Source organism: Pterocles gutturalis, unplaced genomic scaffold (genome assembly GCF_000699245.1).
Source record: "Pterocles gutturalis isolate BGI_N339 unplaced genomic scaffold, ASM69924v1 scaffold18242, whole genome shotgun sequence".
In the NCBI taxonomy this organism is placed as follows: Eukaryota; Metazoa; Chordata; class Aves; order Pterocliformes; family Pteroclidae; genus Pterocles; species Pterocles gutturalis.
Genome location: NW_010110588.1, coordinates 70,900 through 86,791, shown reverse-complemented (window position 1 = coordinate 86,791; position 15,892 = coordinate 70,900). Strand labels below are relative to the sequence as shown.

Below are 15,892 nucleotides of genomic sequence, written 5' to 3'. Positions count from 1 at the left end.
CTTAGTATTTGTGCTGCCTTGCTCATGGAGGTTTTAATGTACTGAGAGGTTTTGTCTCAGCCCTTGAATTCTCGCTAGGTGTCTCCAGAAATACTGTGTGTGAGGCTTGCTCATTGCAATCCTACTGCTTGTGCTAATCTAGTGGGTTTTGTTTTTTGTTTTTCTCTCTCCCCCTTTATTTAGATGAGAGATCCTTGGAGCAGCAAAGTTTTTCCTATTTCTCAATGGCCTCAAAGGTGCACCAAAGCATATCAGGCAGCAGGACACAAATGGCCTTAGCAAAAAATACTTTGGAGTCCCACAAAAGTAATTTCCTTCAAACGGTTTTATCATCAGTTACCATTCCCTTTGATGTGACTTTATTTAACCAAGAAGAAACGGTCAGGACTTCAGATGTGAAAAATACGCCATTAGTAGATGTCTCTGTAACAAGCAATGAGGCATTCTTAAGTGACGATGAATTTATTAGCTCATTTCCAAAGGCACAGTGGACTCCTCCACTGAAGTCTTTTGCAGTTTTAACAGATCATCACTCAGTTAGTACAGTAGAGCCACCAAGAGAAACATTAGAAACTGTGTTGCTAACACCTTCGTTATCTGCCCTTTTTTCACCATATGATATCTCAAAAACAGCACAGCAAAAGACTCCATTGAGCGCTGTTCCTGAACACAGTAACGCTCTTACAGAGTTGAAGCCTTTTGTACCAGACAGTGAAATACTAACTGCAAGCAGGGACTTGCCGTTGTACTCTCCAAATACAGCTATTTATTTCACTTCCATTCCTTCAGAGGCAGGAGTTGCAGCACGGGAAAACATAAATGCAAGTTTAACAGCTCTGTCTTTTGGGGCTGCTTCAGAAGGGTCACCTCTTCATCTTACGTTGCTGGATAAAAATAGCCATGTGACCCCAGATGCCACAGCACAGACCGCAGACCCGTATGGTGACATTTACGCATTTGAGAGTAGCAGGGCTGCAGAAACTCTCAGTCTAAGGACCTACCCCACTCCAAGCATTCCCTGGGCCACGCTGGCTTCAGCAGCCAGTGCTGAGCCTGCTGTGTTTCCTGTTAGTCTTCCACTTGCGTCTTTTCTGCTTCACTCGGCTGCCATTTCCACGGACTCTAATATGGTTCTTAATGCCAGCCTGTTTACACATGAATTTTCCAGTACAACACCAGATTTGCCTGCTGGTTCAGAAATACCAAGTCGATCAGAGCTTGTTAGTGAGCTCATGAGTCCAGTGCCTTTGGTGAGATCATACAGTTCCTGTCTGTATTGTGACTCAGTTTCACTTCTGCCAGAAGCAGGCTTTTCCCCAGAACATGACGTGGGCTCAGGTGATTATGTTGAAACTTTGTCCATCAAAGCCTCTGAAGTACAAGGCATAACTCCCTTTACAACTATAATTACTGACAGTTATGAATTAGAGGAGCCTACCCCTGAGATTTTTGATACTTCTTTTCCATCAAGACCAGTTGTTTTATTTTCCTCAAGATTCGCAGAAATGCCCGATTCACGTGTGTTTTTATTAAGCACTGTGGACACTGACCTTAACAACAGAACACCTGTAACAATTTCTCCTTCTTACGATCAGCTCCCTGGAGGAACATCACTGAACATCTCTGTTGCCCAGTTTTCCCTTCCTGTTCTGGAAACAGTTTCATTGACACCAAGCACTTGGGTAGAACTTCCTTATGCTACCACCGTTATGTTTGACTCTACCTTTATCCTGAGTGAGCCGGTAGCATCATTTGTGGTCAGTCATACGACTTTGCTGGAGTCGCCAGAATTAATGCCATCAGAATCTGTGTTTTTGCTTGACAAGACATCTACAAGGGAAGAACCATCTTTCAGTATTTCAGATTTTCCATCCAGTCCTTTATCAACACCATTTCTTACTGAGCCTAGCTACTCGTCTTTATCACCAGCGATGCTAAATTCTTACTCGGTCGTGCAAAGTGATTTATCAACACTCTTACCTCAGACCTTGTTCACTGACACATCAGTACTTTCTGAGGATGCTTCCAGCTGGGAGTTAGCTGCCACTGTCAGCTCTGCCACTGATGCTGAGGTTTCTCAGTTCCCTCTCGGCCAAACACCATACTTTTATTCAAATGCATCCTCTGTTCCAGGTGCACATGTTCCTGAAATAACGCCATCATCAGATTTTCACTCCGAGTCGTCTGTGTTTCTGGAAGTACCCTCAGTATTGGCAGCAGGCTCTGAAGTGTTGTTTACCTCAGCTGTTACAGGAGCTACCTCTCATTTGGAGCCTTCACTCTCCGCCTCTCACTCTGTGGTTCCTACCCTGGTGCTGCCTGTGTCCGACACCCAGTCTGTTACCAGTAGCGTCTTGCTCAATGAAAGAAATCTGATCTCTTTGTTTACTACCTTTCCGGCAACTCCTGTCTTAAATGTATCTTCATCTCTGCTCTCAACTGCTCTGGCTTCTGATGAGGATATTGGTGCTACAGTTAACCCCACGCTGATTTTAACATCTCGCAGCGAGGGCAGTGCCCACACAGCCCTTCCTCCCGCAGACCCTGACAACCTGACGTCACGTGCTGACACCAGCAGTGTGATGCCCTCTCCTACAGCATCTCCGTCTGTGATCACGTCCTTTGCTCCCACGCAATTTCCTCCAACTTCTAGCCCTCCCGATGGATATGAAGTGCCAGCAGGAAGCAGTGTAACTGCTGGTACTGATGCATCGGCTGCTCCCACCACTGTCCCCACGACCACTGCTGCCAGTGCAATGGGCAGCCGCGGCACAACTGCTGCAGGCAGCCTGGGGACATTCTTCTCTACCCCTCTGGCGACCACTACTCCGTCTGAACCTGTCATCATAACCTCTGCCGTGACCACTACTAGGCAACCCTACGTCTGCGACATTACGGTTCCTGATGCTTACTTAGTCACTGCGGGTAAGATATTTCTAACATTCTTATTTTGTTTTTCAGAAGCCCTAGCTAAATTGCAGTTGTTGAACTAGCTAAGTGAACCTTTCAAAGAAATATGGTGTAAATTTAGACAAACATCTATAAAAGTATTGATTTATCATTTACTCTTGAAAATAATATAATTCACTTGAACAAAGGCTGTTGTGATTAGTGAGTTACATGTACATTATGCTGCACAGAGAATGAAATTTTCTTCTAAAATTGCTGATGGCCTATATAGAAGTGTACTGAATTAGAGGCTGCTCTATCATTTGATGGGTTGTAAATGAATCTTACTGTCACGGTTCTGCCAAACTATTAAATGTTCTGACTGAGTAAGTTTCTCCTTTCAGTTGTTGCTGCTGTTTGTAAAAAAACCTGCATGTCAGGTAATGTTGTAATATGAAAGAGAACCAATGAAAGTTGGTTTAAAAAAATGTTTGAGTTTTGTTTCTTTTTTTATAATTTTACTTTATGATCTTATGTTTGTATTTTCCCTCCTTCCATACTTTAATTGGATTTGGTGTGATTGTAACCAGAAAAAGTGACCTTAGTGTGTTTCAAAATTAATTGTCTCAGCATCTGTGTTTGCTTTTTTTGGTGTTTCCCTGCCTCTTCCTAGCTTGTTAACAAAACAATACCAGTGAACTAATCTAGGGCAGCGGCAAAAGTGCTGCATGTTCTGTGGTAAGCAACACATAATCTCATCCTCCAGATATGAAGGTGAGCTGGCTGTGCTGGAGATGAGGAATAATTTTGTTTTTTTAAACCGGTAATTTGAGTAGTTTTGTAGACAAGTTACTGATGGAAAGTAAATGCAGAATGACAACACAACACTTGTCAGCTGTTTCCTTGACCATAGTCACAATCTCAAGTGTGACTGTAACAGACATGACATCCATAGGGATGTGGTGTTTTTAAAGTAGTTTCTTACTTGGTGGCTATCCCTTTCAGTAATCAATGTCATGTTTGTTTACTTTTCATTTTAAGAGGAAAGCAGATGCATTTTTTCCATGGCTTTTTTCTGACCTCATCTGCATTCCATGCGTTGCCTACAAAACTTTAACTGTGTTATGACAGCAGGCTCATTGTGCACAGGCCAGACTGAATGTGCTGCAACTTTCAGATCCAATTTGAATGCCTCAGTGGCTCTTTAGAAGATTAGATATGGAAAAAACAAATGAGAGATAAAATCCTTAAACTATATGTAGTCACTTTCTAGGATACAGTCACACCTTTACCTGTTTCCTTGTCCATCATCTTATCCTTTTGATGCAGTTGATCTCATTGCTTGCTTTTTCATGCATTGCACAACTGAAAATGCAGCTTTGCACCAAAGCCCAGGAGATGAAGCTAAAATGTATTTACTGACTGACATTAATTTCCAGTGCTGGCCCGAAGAGCTGTTCTACAAAATGTCAGTGAATCCATCAGAGAAGTGCTCAGAATTCAGTTCAGGCGATCAGTAGAGCTAGAGGTAAGTGGTATGACGTGTGTACGAGTACTATTTGATCAGTATAATACAGTGGTGGTTTTAATTCACAGTCTAAAATGGCGATTTAAAAACAGCCCATGTGATATCAGAGGGAGGTTTATTCTAACTTAAATGTTAATCCTGTGGTTTTCTGGGGGGGTGTTTTTGTTTTGGGGTTTTTTGGGGAGTTTTTTTTTTTTTAATAGGAATATGACATCACTTTTTTTACTTTCAGAATGTCATTGTTTTCTAGGACACATCTTTCTTGGTTTTGCCAGAGGTGAGCAAGCGTTGCCCAGCCTCGTCTGCTCACCTTCTTTGGCTGGTCAATTGAAACTAAACTGAAGAGCTTATATGCTTTGAAATACCTGTTAAAAAGTTTTGTTTCTTCTGCTAGCTGATTATATACTTAGCACCTTAGACAAAACAAAACCTTCTCCACAGCCTTGTGCTATTCTATAAGTGCGGCCATCAACACGTGCAGGGGAAGTGGTGGAATCCCAAATGCAGGATTTGCAGATAAAAAAGGCAGGGGGAAAAACCAAATCAAGTGTGCAATGTCAAGATGTTATTTTTTAGCCCTCAACTAGGTGTGACTTGTGTCCTTCCCCCACTCACAAGACTAGGAATTGCTGTGCTCGTAGGTTTTTTTTAAAGCTTCTTCTGCTTTGATGTTCAAGGAGTCATCTTTGAACAGTATTTCAGTGTTGTTTCCTAACCTCAAAGTAAGTGGCTGGTTGAGATGAGTTTTAAAAGTTCTATTCCCCTCCTCTGTCTCAAACCCTCTGTTTGAGACGAAAAGACTGTAGAGGTAGCTTGGGGGTACCTTTGTTGTATGATCAGATACTTAAATGCTGGGGCAAAGTGAAATGTTTTGATGGAATTACTGGTGTAGGTGCAGGTTCAGCTGCACTTGCAATTTTTCGTGTCTGCGTTCATCCAGTTGTGATAGCCCAGCACCACATTATCTTACATTTTTGAGTCTATGATCTCATTTCCATTAAGAAGTTACTCAAGTAGCAGTTTGAAATTTGAACATAACATGAGTTTCTCCGTGCCCAGAATCCCTTGGTGCCTCTAGCTTCTTGACAATCTGTGTGGGGAAATGGTGTTTTGACAGCTCCTGCCATCATCACTGCACTCAGTAATTAAACAACTCCTGTCTGATGTTTGAGAATGTAGCTCTCTACTACCCAGTTAAGATAGGAGCATTACAAATTTCTGCCAAACTTCATCCACAGTGAGCTGCCACTATAAATTATGTTTACTTTAGGTTCTTTCAGCAATACCTGCCCATAAGCTTTTTAGTTTTTTTGAAATAAGAGATTTTTCTTCTGGTTTGTGAATTATAGCTTCAGGTTGTGCAAACTGGCCTAGTCAAGTAGAAGTCAAAAGTTCATGACACTAGTTTTTGATGACCATATACACCTCAATAATATGGAAGCGCTTACCCTCTTAATAGTAACAACAGTAAGACAAAATCTGTTGCTAAATATTTGAAGGTTGATAGGAGCGAACATTTGATATCTTGCTTCTTTATATTTTTACCCTTTAAATTCCTTCCTTTCATGCCCACTTTTGCCTTGTAAAGCTCTCAATAGGATATTGTGGCCTTAAGGCTGCTCGAAGCAACTGGTTTTATAAATAATGCAGTTAGTCCAGCTTCATTCTTTGCAAATTCTTTTTTATTGAAAGGAGAAAACATCTCCGTGGAATCAGTTATGCTTATTTTATGCTAGAATGCTGCTATCATATGTGTTCTTTTAGTGATGCCTTGGGCATGGGTTTTGCACTAAAAATAATCACTAGCAAATGTCTTCACCTCTAATGGTGCGGTAGTAGCAAAACTTACTTTAAATAAAGAGCTGTCTGTAATATTGGCATGTTTAATGGTGATGTGATGCAAAATTTTAAACAGAATTTGTCTATATTACTGAACTTAATTAATCAAACAGACCTGACTTTTGTTAGTTGAGAGTACTCAGGAACCGTGTGTACATTTGCAAGTTATGGTAAAGCAGTGCACTTCTCTAAGCTGCTTTTTTACAGTGTCTCCTATTACAACTCACAGATGTTGTTCCCTTGCTGTGATGTAATGCACAGTAAATCAGGAGACAGTCTTGTTAAATTTAACTTGGTAGTAATGTATGCTTTAAAAATAAAATCCATGCAATGATGGATATAACTGCTGCTCACTTTATGTGCAAACCAAGTTTAACATTGAAAGGAGAATTAAAACTTTTTTTTTTCCAAGTTTTTCGGTTGAAACTTTGGTCTCTGCTTCTTTATTATTTCAAACATTCAGAGTCGTTGAAGTGGAACAAAAAAAAAAGGAGGCAGGCTTGAATCCTGCCTAATGAAAACAACTTGTGTCAGTTTTTTCCTAGCAAAAGTCCTTACAGTGAAGTGAGAATAACCTAAAATTTTGAAGTTCTTTCCAGTTGATCTCAAGGTATTGCATCTGTAAAAGGGTGAGACCCTATTGTTTGAATAAGAGCAATTTTTGTCAACTTTTTCTAATGTAAACCTTATGATACTTGGGTAAGATCTGTTGGACAATGTTCCCTTGACGTAACTTTTTTGCACTGGGATGTGAAATAAAATAGTGTTGGCAGTGACTTGCTGCCAGGACCCCTGGTGCCATTACATTAGTGCCAACAGGAAAAAGCTTCTTGCCGGCCTCATTTGTGCTTGGAAATTTTATTATGCAGTATAATGTATACCTCAGCCACTTTGTTGATGTATTTAATGTGCTATTTGGGGCCTGTCCTTAGCCTATTGGTTTCTGTAGTCCAAAATTAGTAAACCTCTGCCTTCAAGCTAAGGTGATCAGTTCATTGTGAGGTAGTTAAATACTTCTTTCAAAGATGCCACCTTGTGGTCTTGCACTGGGGTCATCACTACTCATTGCTGCTGAAATTCTGGCTGGTACCATTTAGGTGTATAAAATGGTGAGAGAATTGTTGCCTTAGGATCCTAATGTATGTAGAAGCAGAAGCTTTGTTTCGTTCTTAAGACCTGTGAGGCTTTGTAGCCCATCTTCAGGAAGTTAAATGCTCTCTGCAGTCTCTTTACAGGATGCTTAGTGAGGTGGTGGTGAGGATATCGCTCGCTTATGCTTCTGCCAGATGTGTGCACAGTGGAGTGTAGGCATGGATTGTAGAAAAGGTGCATCTAATCACATGTTTTAGTGGACGGTTATCAATAGCAAATGCTTAGGGAACATCATAAGGGACAGAGTAAGCATACAATGGTGTTTTCCCCTAGTATTCTTCTAGCCCCTAGCAAATCGAGGCTTGAAAACTTTTTGTACTAGACGCGCTCTCTCTTGTCAGGGTAGCTTTGAATGGCATAGGTTGTGTCCGGGAAACAGCAGATTTGGATTAGCTGTTGCACTTTAGAGAAGCTTAGCTTGAGGCAGTGTAAGGGTTTTCTGCTCCTACTGAAGGTTTCTGCTTTCGCTGTGGGAATGGCTCCCAAGTGCACATGGAGTTTTGCATGCTTCTCCAGCTTTATGGCTCAAAGTGTTAAGATAAGAAATTTGCACTCATTTAATATAAGAAATTTGTGCTTGTTTACTTTAATAGGTGGCATTCTAAAATGGGGTGGTTCAGCTAGCTAATTTGTTAGCATCTAACTGTCCCGGCAGCAGACGTGAAACCTCTAAGAGAGGGTTGGACAGCTGGGTTTGTGAACTATTAGAGCTGTGCCAAGAGGAGCTATTCTAATTCATCAACCAAGAGTCATGAGCTGTGCTCATCTGTCCTAGGGAACTTTGCATACTTCTCTGTGAAATCGCTTGTAGACAGCATGACGCTGGTGTGGCTGTATTATTCCTGTCATTTGAATTAGGTTATAGAGAGCTAACTCTAGACACCCCTGCAATATCTCAGGCAGCAGTAACTATTGTTTTGACCTGTAGTGGTTCTAATCTACCTATCTCAAAATTACTCTTAACAGTTGTGGGGTTTTTTATTTTCATTATTCTGGAGCTGCTGTCACTCTTCTCCTGCAGTGAAGCACAAAATGGAAACAGTGTTAGATGTTAAGACAAAAAAGTTGAAGCAAAATTCCAGACAGTGTTCGGGGTAGGCTGCTTTCGGTGCATCTGTGGTGCATTGCAACAAGTTGGAGATGGAGACAGCTGAGTTAGTTGTCAGGGGCTTGCTTTCTTCTCTGAAATACCAAACTCTAGTGCATAAGTATAGGCCAGCTACACTAGTCCTCTCTTCCTTGGCCTATATTGCTTTAGAAATCACCTGAAAATTGTCACTGAGATTTATAATTCTAATTCCTCTTTTTCTTGCCTTTTAAGTAGTCTCCTTTGCAAGTAATGGGCAACTTTCTTTTGGCATGTCTTACCTGTTATAACTCCTGTTTCCATTTGACAAACTGAAGCTGCAGAGATCATTTCATCCTGAGATAAGAGGATAAAATTTCAGATAAGAGGAACTGGAAAGAGCTATGCATATTATTCATATCAAACAAATCTGAGTTCTCTGGGTCTAAATCCATTTAAAATAAAAGCTGGATGCTGCAAATTTTGTGGACCAAGAAGGAAGAAGGGAGCAATGAGCAGCATAGGAATTTTTTTTTAATTTCCTTCTTCTACTGAGGTAGTTTCTTCTGGTGAAGATGATCTCTTTGAAATGCATGGTTTTTAGAGGACAGGAAAGAGCTTCTTGCTGTCTCATCTAAACAGCAATTTCCATCACTTTATGCTGTTGCAGAAATACAAGTAAGAAACATGTGGGTCACAATTTAAGTAGCACTGTGCTTTTCTGTAAGGCTGATCCTGAAGCTGAGGATATCTAACATACCCTTCATCAGCAAAAAGCCTGCAAGTGGTTAGCATCTCTTCATGTAAGAGGTGCACTATTATCAGAACCTTTGGGTCTCTGGTTTAGATTGTTTATTTGTAAGGTCATCATGTTGGACATCTCAGAATATTTTAATGTGACTGTCGTAGGCAAATAAAGCAAACTGGGAGAGTAAACCAAGGAGGAAGAAAATAATGCTGGGGAAGCAGGTGTCCTTGATATTGGGAGAGTTTCGCTGAAGGAAAGAAGATACTGCAATATGTTTAAATAAATAAAACCTTTCAGCTTGTTTTTACTTAGGTGACAAAGAAATGGTGGATAAGAGTGTCTACATGGAAACATTCACTTAGGTTTATATTTAACTTAGTCTCATTTCTTTTGCATGATAACTCAGGCTCCTCGGGGTTTTTAAGAAGGCTCAAAGTCAGGAGGAGAACTGGAAAAGAAGTATTGTAATTGTGGTAATTGTGCTGAAATAAGTAGATAGAAGTGTTTTCTGGAGGAAAGTATTCTTGAGGGTGAAAATTATATCCATAAAATAGGCTATGTGTGTTTTGCTTCTTGCATAACACGTAAATGGTATAGGATGTATTTGTTGTGCAGTATATGTCTGAGATGCAGAAGATATGCAAGTGGTTCAGTAAGTAAAAGCAATTTTCTATGGAAACTCTTATGTACTCCAGGGTAATGCAGGCAAGAGGGAGTGCTACTGTGCTGGGATGTAATAAATCTCAAAGTGTTGAAATTGGTGTGTTGTACTGAGGAGATACTAGTAGGTGGACCTAACACAGGGGAGTCGTCTCTCTGATGCACTGGAGCAGAGGCTGCAAGGCACAGCATTATCAGAGTGTTTGTGCTTTTGCTCGCTCTCTGAAAAATAAAGATTGCATTTTCCTACCTCTTTATGATGTGGCTTTGAAATGTGTGATACTATGTAGGTATAAAGTGTTGTCAAATTTCACATTGAAGGAGTTTTTTTAAAAAAAAATTTTCTTTTTTTTTTTAATAGGTTTATAAAATTTCCCCCAAATTTGCTTTCTTGGTGACATCAGGTCCTTTTGTTTACACGGCCGTAGCTGTTATAAATGTGCTTGTGAACAGCAGTCTTCTTCGTGGTGAGGCCCCCGTGATCCTCTCACTGCATCCGTCTTTCACTGTGCCAGATAACAGATTCCAAGTTCAGACAGGTGAGTTCTTCCTGACACGAAGACGAGGACATGTAGCTTTGTATGGGGTCACGCTTCTTCACTTACGATTAAGTACACAGGGTTGAGTTAAAGCCCTGTGTTCTACTGCTGTGAATCTTAATTCTTTGTTTTTAGTGAAATACTTGCCAGATCTGTGGTTGAGAGATGATAAATTGTAAACAGTTAACGCCATAATTTAATTATTTTTTCAGAAGATTTTTTGTGGCGTGTTGCAAAATAGGTGTCTTCTTTTTCTTGCTTCAGAAGGTGAGAAGGGAAAAAAAAAAAATCAGTGAAACATTTACTCATAAAATCACAGTGCAGCTACTTTATAATACTTGAGTCAAGTTTCAAATTATGCTTACCTTAAACGTTAGTTTGTAGAATGCTACAACTATGTAGTGTAGGAGAATTGGTGAGGTCAAGTTTCAAATTATGCTTACCTTAAACATTAGTTTGTAGAATGCTACAACGATGTAGTGTAGGAGAATTGGTGAATAGGAGCGATTGCTCAGGTACTGTTCAGCTTTCCACAGCTGCTGCTGCAGCCATAGCAGCAGTTTATGTGAAGTTCATGATTAATCTAAAGTAAAATATTACCCATGTAGTAGATTTTGAGAGTCAATGGTATAATTTAAAAGCTTCTTCAGGCACTGTTTGCATAACAAAACCACCTGCCTGGTTGGTTGACTGTGCAATGAGGTACTGACAGGGATTAGCATATAGGCAGAGTTAATGAATGTCACACATGGTACTTCTGTCAGGCATGTTTCATGTGTTGTTTCTTCTCTGTTAATAACTGTATGGTAAGACATTGCTTCTTTAATTGTGCAGGTGTGATGTCTTTTTCCGCTGCTTATCATGGTTATGTAGATACACAGTAGACATTTTCTGTTCTTGAACCATGTATAACATTGCTGTTAGGGTCTGTAACCTAATCATAGACTGTATCTGGAAATCCACAGATGTGCATGTAGTTAAGGTCTGTGTGCCTACTCACATTCCTCTATGCTCACTCTTTCTCTCCTGTGCTCTTTCTTTCTCTCCTGTGACAGACTTTAAGGTGTATGGATCTAGATTTAAGAGATTGTTTGCTAATTAAGTGTTTTGAAAGTGTTAGACTGATAACTGGCGTTTATTAATGGACTCAATATGTGGCCTTTTAGACAAGCCAAACAGTACAAGAAAAAGACATTTGTTGCTTTTTTCATTGATCTGTTGGGTAGTAAGGATTACAGTGTGGCTGATTCAGTGTTCAAGTCGTGTAAAATTAGGCACATGTATGTAGTGAAGGTCTTTCAGTATGCAAGAGGAAACAGTGGGTATTTTGTCACTAATATCTTTCAGTAATCTAATTACTGCTGCAACAGATATTAATGAGTTTACTGCACCAACACAAAATGTATTTCTACTGTATTTTTACCCAGTGAATATGTCTTGAATTCCATGTAAAAGTGATAGCCCTGTAGATACACTTGCTTGGTTTTTTCTCTCTCATGGAACTACTTGTCTGTAGGAATAACGTGTACCCTTTGCCTTCAGTGCTTCAGTTTGTGCCTCGGAATGTGGATGTGGGGTTCTGCAACTTTAGCCAGCGCATTGAGAAAGGACTGACAATGGCCTTCTTGGAGGTCAGCAAACACCAGCCATTCTACAACTTCACTGTGCAGGTAAGAAGACTAGCATGTTTTGTGTCTGTCCCTTTTTCTCCTCACCTTTGGTTGTCCTGTGTTTCATCCAGCCAGTAAAATGAGTTATGTGTTCTCTGGCTACTGCTTGCTATCTAGATCATGTAGAACTGTTAGGCTTTATTATGAAGTCAGGATTTTTTTGCCCCTACAAAATAATATGGCCGCCACATACCCCTCTGGTTTTAAGCTTTTTGAAAAAAATTATCCAGGATGATGATTTATTTCCAAAATAAATATAATAGGGTTTGTAGCTTTTCATGTAAAGGTTGCCCCAACCCTTATCAAAGTCATTCCCATCAGATTTTACGATGACAGGGTAGGGTGTGGTTAGAATGTTTTTGCTGGAAGACAACTTTCAGGTCTCATTGGCACTCAAGGGATCCTATGAGGGAATTACGTGTACTAGGAGTTATGTGTACTTTGCCAGTATGTGAGCAAACACGCTAGTTGCTTCTGAAGTCTAGAAGTACTTACAGCAGTATATGGTGTCCATGGCAGCTGCTACTGGAACTTCATATATGAAATGTATTGCATATGTGCTGAGTACTGAGTCACATAGCAGAGGTTAAAACTCCCTGGAAAGTCAATAATTCAACTTAATGAGACCAACTCCCTCTTCTGTCTGAATTCTTAAGTTTAATCTAGCTTTGTTGCAGTGCCAAAATTAATAAAAATTTTATCATGTTATTTAATTGGCACCATAAATGCTCATCTGTTTTACCCTAAAATAAAATCATAGCAGGAAAAACAACATGAACTTTACAGTACCTAAAGTACTATATAGTACATGTAGTGAAATGCTCAGAACTGTACAACTGAATGGCACAATGTGACTGGAGAGACTGAAGACAGAAGACACAAAACGATTTCTTGGACTATTAGCTTAGCAAGCTTTTATTTTAGATACTTCCTTACAGTCTGAAAGAGGTATACCTGTCTACATGAACACAGTTGCTGTGTACGTTGGTGCCAAAATAAGGCTTCTAACCAGGGGTAGGATCTGGGCGTGCATGGTGCAGGAGGTTTTTACCAAGAGAACATCCATTTTCAGAATGTTTCTGTACCATGGTCTCTTCCTGTCTGTTCTGTGCAGTTTAGTATTCATCTAAGACTTCTTTATTGGTAGAGTTATTTTGCTGACTGTCTCTCAAGGTATTTTTCATAATTTTCTGGACTGTAGCTTTCAGATCATTCTGGATTATGACTGACCTCAAAGTATAGCTCTTGGAAGAGGAATTCCTGTGTAATTTTGCCTCTTCTGAGACTCAGCTGAAACAACCTGGAATAGATGTTCCTCTGTTTTCAAGTGAATTGCCCTCCTCCCTCTTCATATTAGGGTGGGGAAAAAAAAGACTGTCAAGGAGGGAATGGATTTGATTTTGCTGACTGTGCTTCAATCTTGTCTTTTCAGATACTGAATATAACTCTGAGTAGGCCTGGGACAACGTTTCGGCAAGGCCCTGTGAGCATTGTTTTTGCCATCCGAGATAGATATGGTTTTCTAAATGGGTCCGAAGTCAGTGAGCAGCTAAGAAATTTGTCTGTGGTGGAATTCAGCTTCTACCTGGGCTTTCCTGTGCAGCAAATTGCTGAACGTGAGTATTTGCTGTTTGCCAAGACTTCAAAATACTTTTTAAAGTATTTTTTTTCCTCTCAACAATTTTAAATTTTGTGCAGAAATAACGCAGCTTCGAGTATGTAACTTGTATCATGAGCTCTGCAGAGCAAATCCATGCCCTTCTCTGCTCATATACTGCATATCAGTTTTACAGCAACTTGTTGCTTTTGTCATCATCCTTTCCTTCTGCAGTGGGCCAGTTGTGCTTAACCTGGCTTCATTTTTCCTGATCTTAGTCCAGATTTAAAAAAAAAGTTAGCTCCAATCAATACAGCTGTGAAGTGTGATCCAAGGTATATGCCTGTGGATTTGTCTCCAGGGGCCTTGGCTGCTTCTCAGCGGGATTTACTACCATGGGCTTTGTGTTGCGCTTAACTGTGGCTCTGACTTTTCAAAGTCAGGGACATTGTCAGCATAAGCTTATATTTGCCCATATAGTCTGTCTGGGTTATCTGTTAATCAGCAGCCGTGGTTTTTTTTTGAGTAGTCTATTATATTTTAAGGTATTCTCTTTTAAGCATATCTCTTGCTTCTTACATGTAACTTGCATTGCAAGTCATTTTTTCCATAGCATGACCAACCTCAACTTAGATTAATGGGAACTGCATGCATAGCAGAGTTTGCTTGACACTCGGCCTTGACAGCTTATGTTTAGCTAGATTTTTCAGGTTACCTCAGTCTCATAAGTAAGCCAAGTTTCTAAACTCAACACTTTTCCTTGTACATTAATGTGTTGTTCATGACAGAAGTGTCTCATGAACGTAAACAAGATCATGAGATAATAGTACTTGACTTTCCTGGTGGCAGGTGTTACTGCTGACCCAGTCCATTAATTCCCAGTTTCTCCTATGCCACTGTGCTTTCCAATGCAGATTTTTGATTATCGGAGTTATTCTTGTGATCTGTATAGGTGCATAGCATGTGACACAGTGATTCTCTCTATACAATTAAATGTCTAGTGGAAAATCAGGACTAGTGAAAGCTGCTGTTCATTACGTAGCTGTACAGTAGTATGTCAACAAAGATGCTATATGAGTGTGTTTGTCAGTAGAGATTGTTCTCTATAGTACCTTTAAATCTGTCTAAGATAACTGCACAGGATACTTTCCCAGTGACTGGAAGTAGTGTAAACATCCTAATTTTTTGAAACTTTTTGTTTTCATTTTTCAGCATTTTGAACCCTCTGCTCCCATAATAAATTAAAAAGTGTAGCGGGTTGTTGTCTCATTTCTTTTAAACTTTTCGTGTCTCAGTTGGTCATATACAGACTGTACCTGTGCAGTGGTGGCTGTATTTAATTGAACCAGGACCAAAAGCCTTGAGAATCCTTATCCATAGATGCCCATAATTTCTTTTATTCTTTGTGATGCCACAGATTTTGTCAGATTGCAGGCTGTGGTCTTTATTTCTCACTCAATTCAAATTAAATATTACTCTTGCCTTGATTGATTGAAAGATGTTTCTCTTTACTCTGCATTGTCTGTATTGCACCTTTGCCCTAGAGTTTATTCCTTTGGTCTCTTGGGTATTTTTTTCAGCATCATGTGGCTTTTTCTTCCTCTGATGTACACACATTGGGTCCTACAGTTTTTAGTTTTGTCCACGTATTCTGGAGTGATATTTGTAGTGAATTTGCAGGTTGCCCTTTGGCGAGAATCCATCTTCTGGATTATGTGGCGGAGCTACAATGCAATTAAATGATAAGAGAATTAATGCTAGGGCTGATGTATCCTGAAAGACATGCTGATCATAGGGGAAAAGCATTCCTATTAAACATGCATGTACACTGTTCTCCTTATTTTCCTTCCCTGATGGTACTTAATAAATTTGAAGGTAATTTCTTTTGTGCTTATAGCAGGAGCTCTCCTTGTGTTGTCTGCATGCATATAGTGCCTGGCCCATGGGGCTGATTCCTGGCCAGTGCCAGAGGAGCTCTGTGGTAGCTCACACGTTAATGAGAAAGCCATGCAAAGTAGAATGAGTGAAGAGGTCAGGCAGTGCCTTTGGAAAAAGTCCCATTTGGATTTCTCCTCCTTTCCTGACTACTCTGAGTATTTGCAGTGAAGTAATGTAAATGTTGGCTGTTATGGCCTGGCAAATTTAGCTTCTGTTAGTACAGTGGCGTGTCCAAGCCTGTGGGTGAGTTATTTTTATGTTTCTGA

The 15,892-nt window shown here is 40.0% G+C and overlaps 1 protein-coding gene across 1 annotated transcript in view; it reads left to right on the top strand.

The window, feature by feature from the left end:
* The first annotated feature begins 224 nt into the window (after positions 1 to 224).
* The window catches only part of KIAA1549 (KIAA1549 ortholog), a 71,916-nt gene continuing 56,248 nt past the window's right edge, over positions 225 to 15,892 (top strand). The window contains exons 1-5 of the mRNA XM_010073448.1: positions 225 to 2,925; positions 4,329 to 4,417; positions 10,244 to 10,421; positions 11,964 to 12,091; positions 13,524 to 13,707. Of these exons, the coding sequence (XP_010071750.1) occupies positions 225 to 2,925; positions 4,329 to 4,417; positions 10,244 to 10,421; positions 11,964 to 12,091; positions 13,524 to 13,707 (3,280 nt within the window). The remainder of the gene's footprint in view (positions 2,926 to 4,328; positions 4,418 to 10,243; positions 10,422 to 11,963; positions 12,092 to 13,523; positions 13,708 to 15,892) is intronic.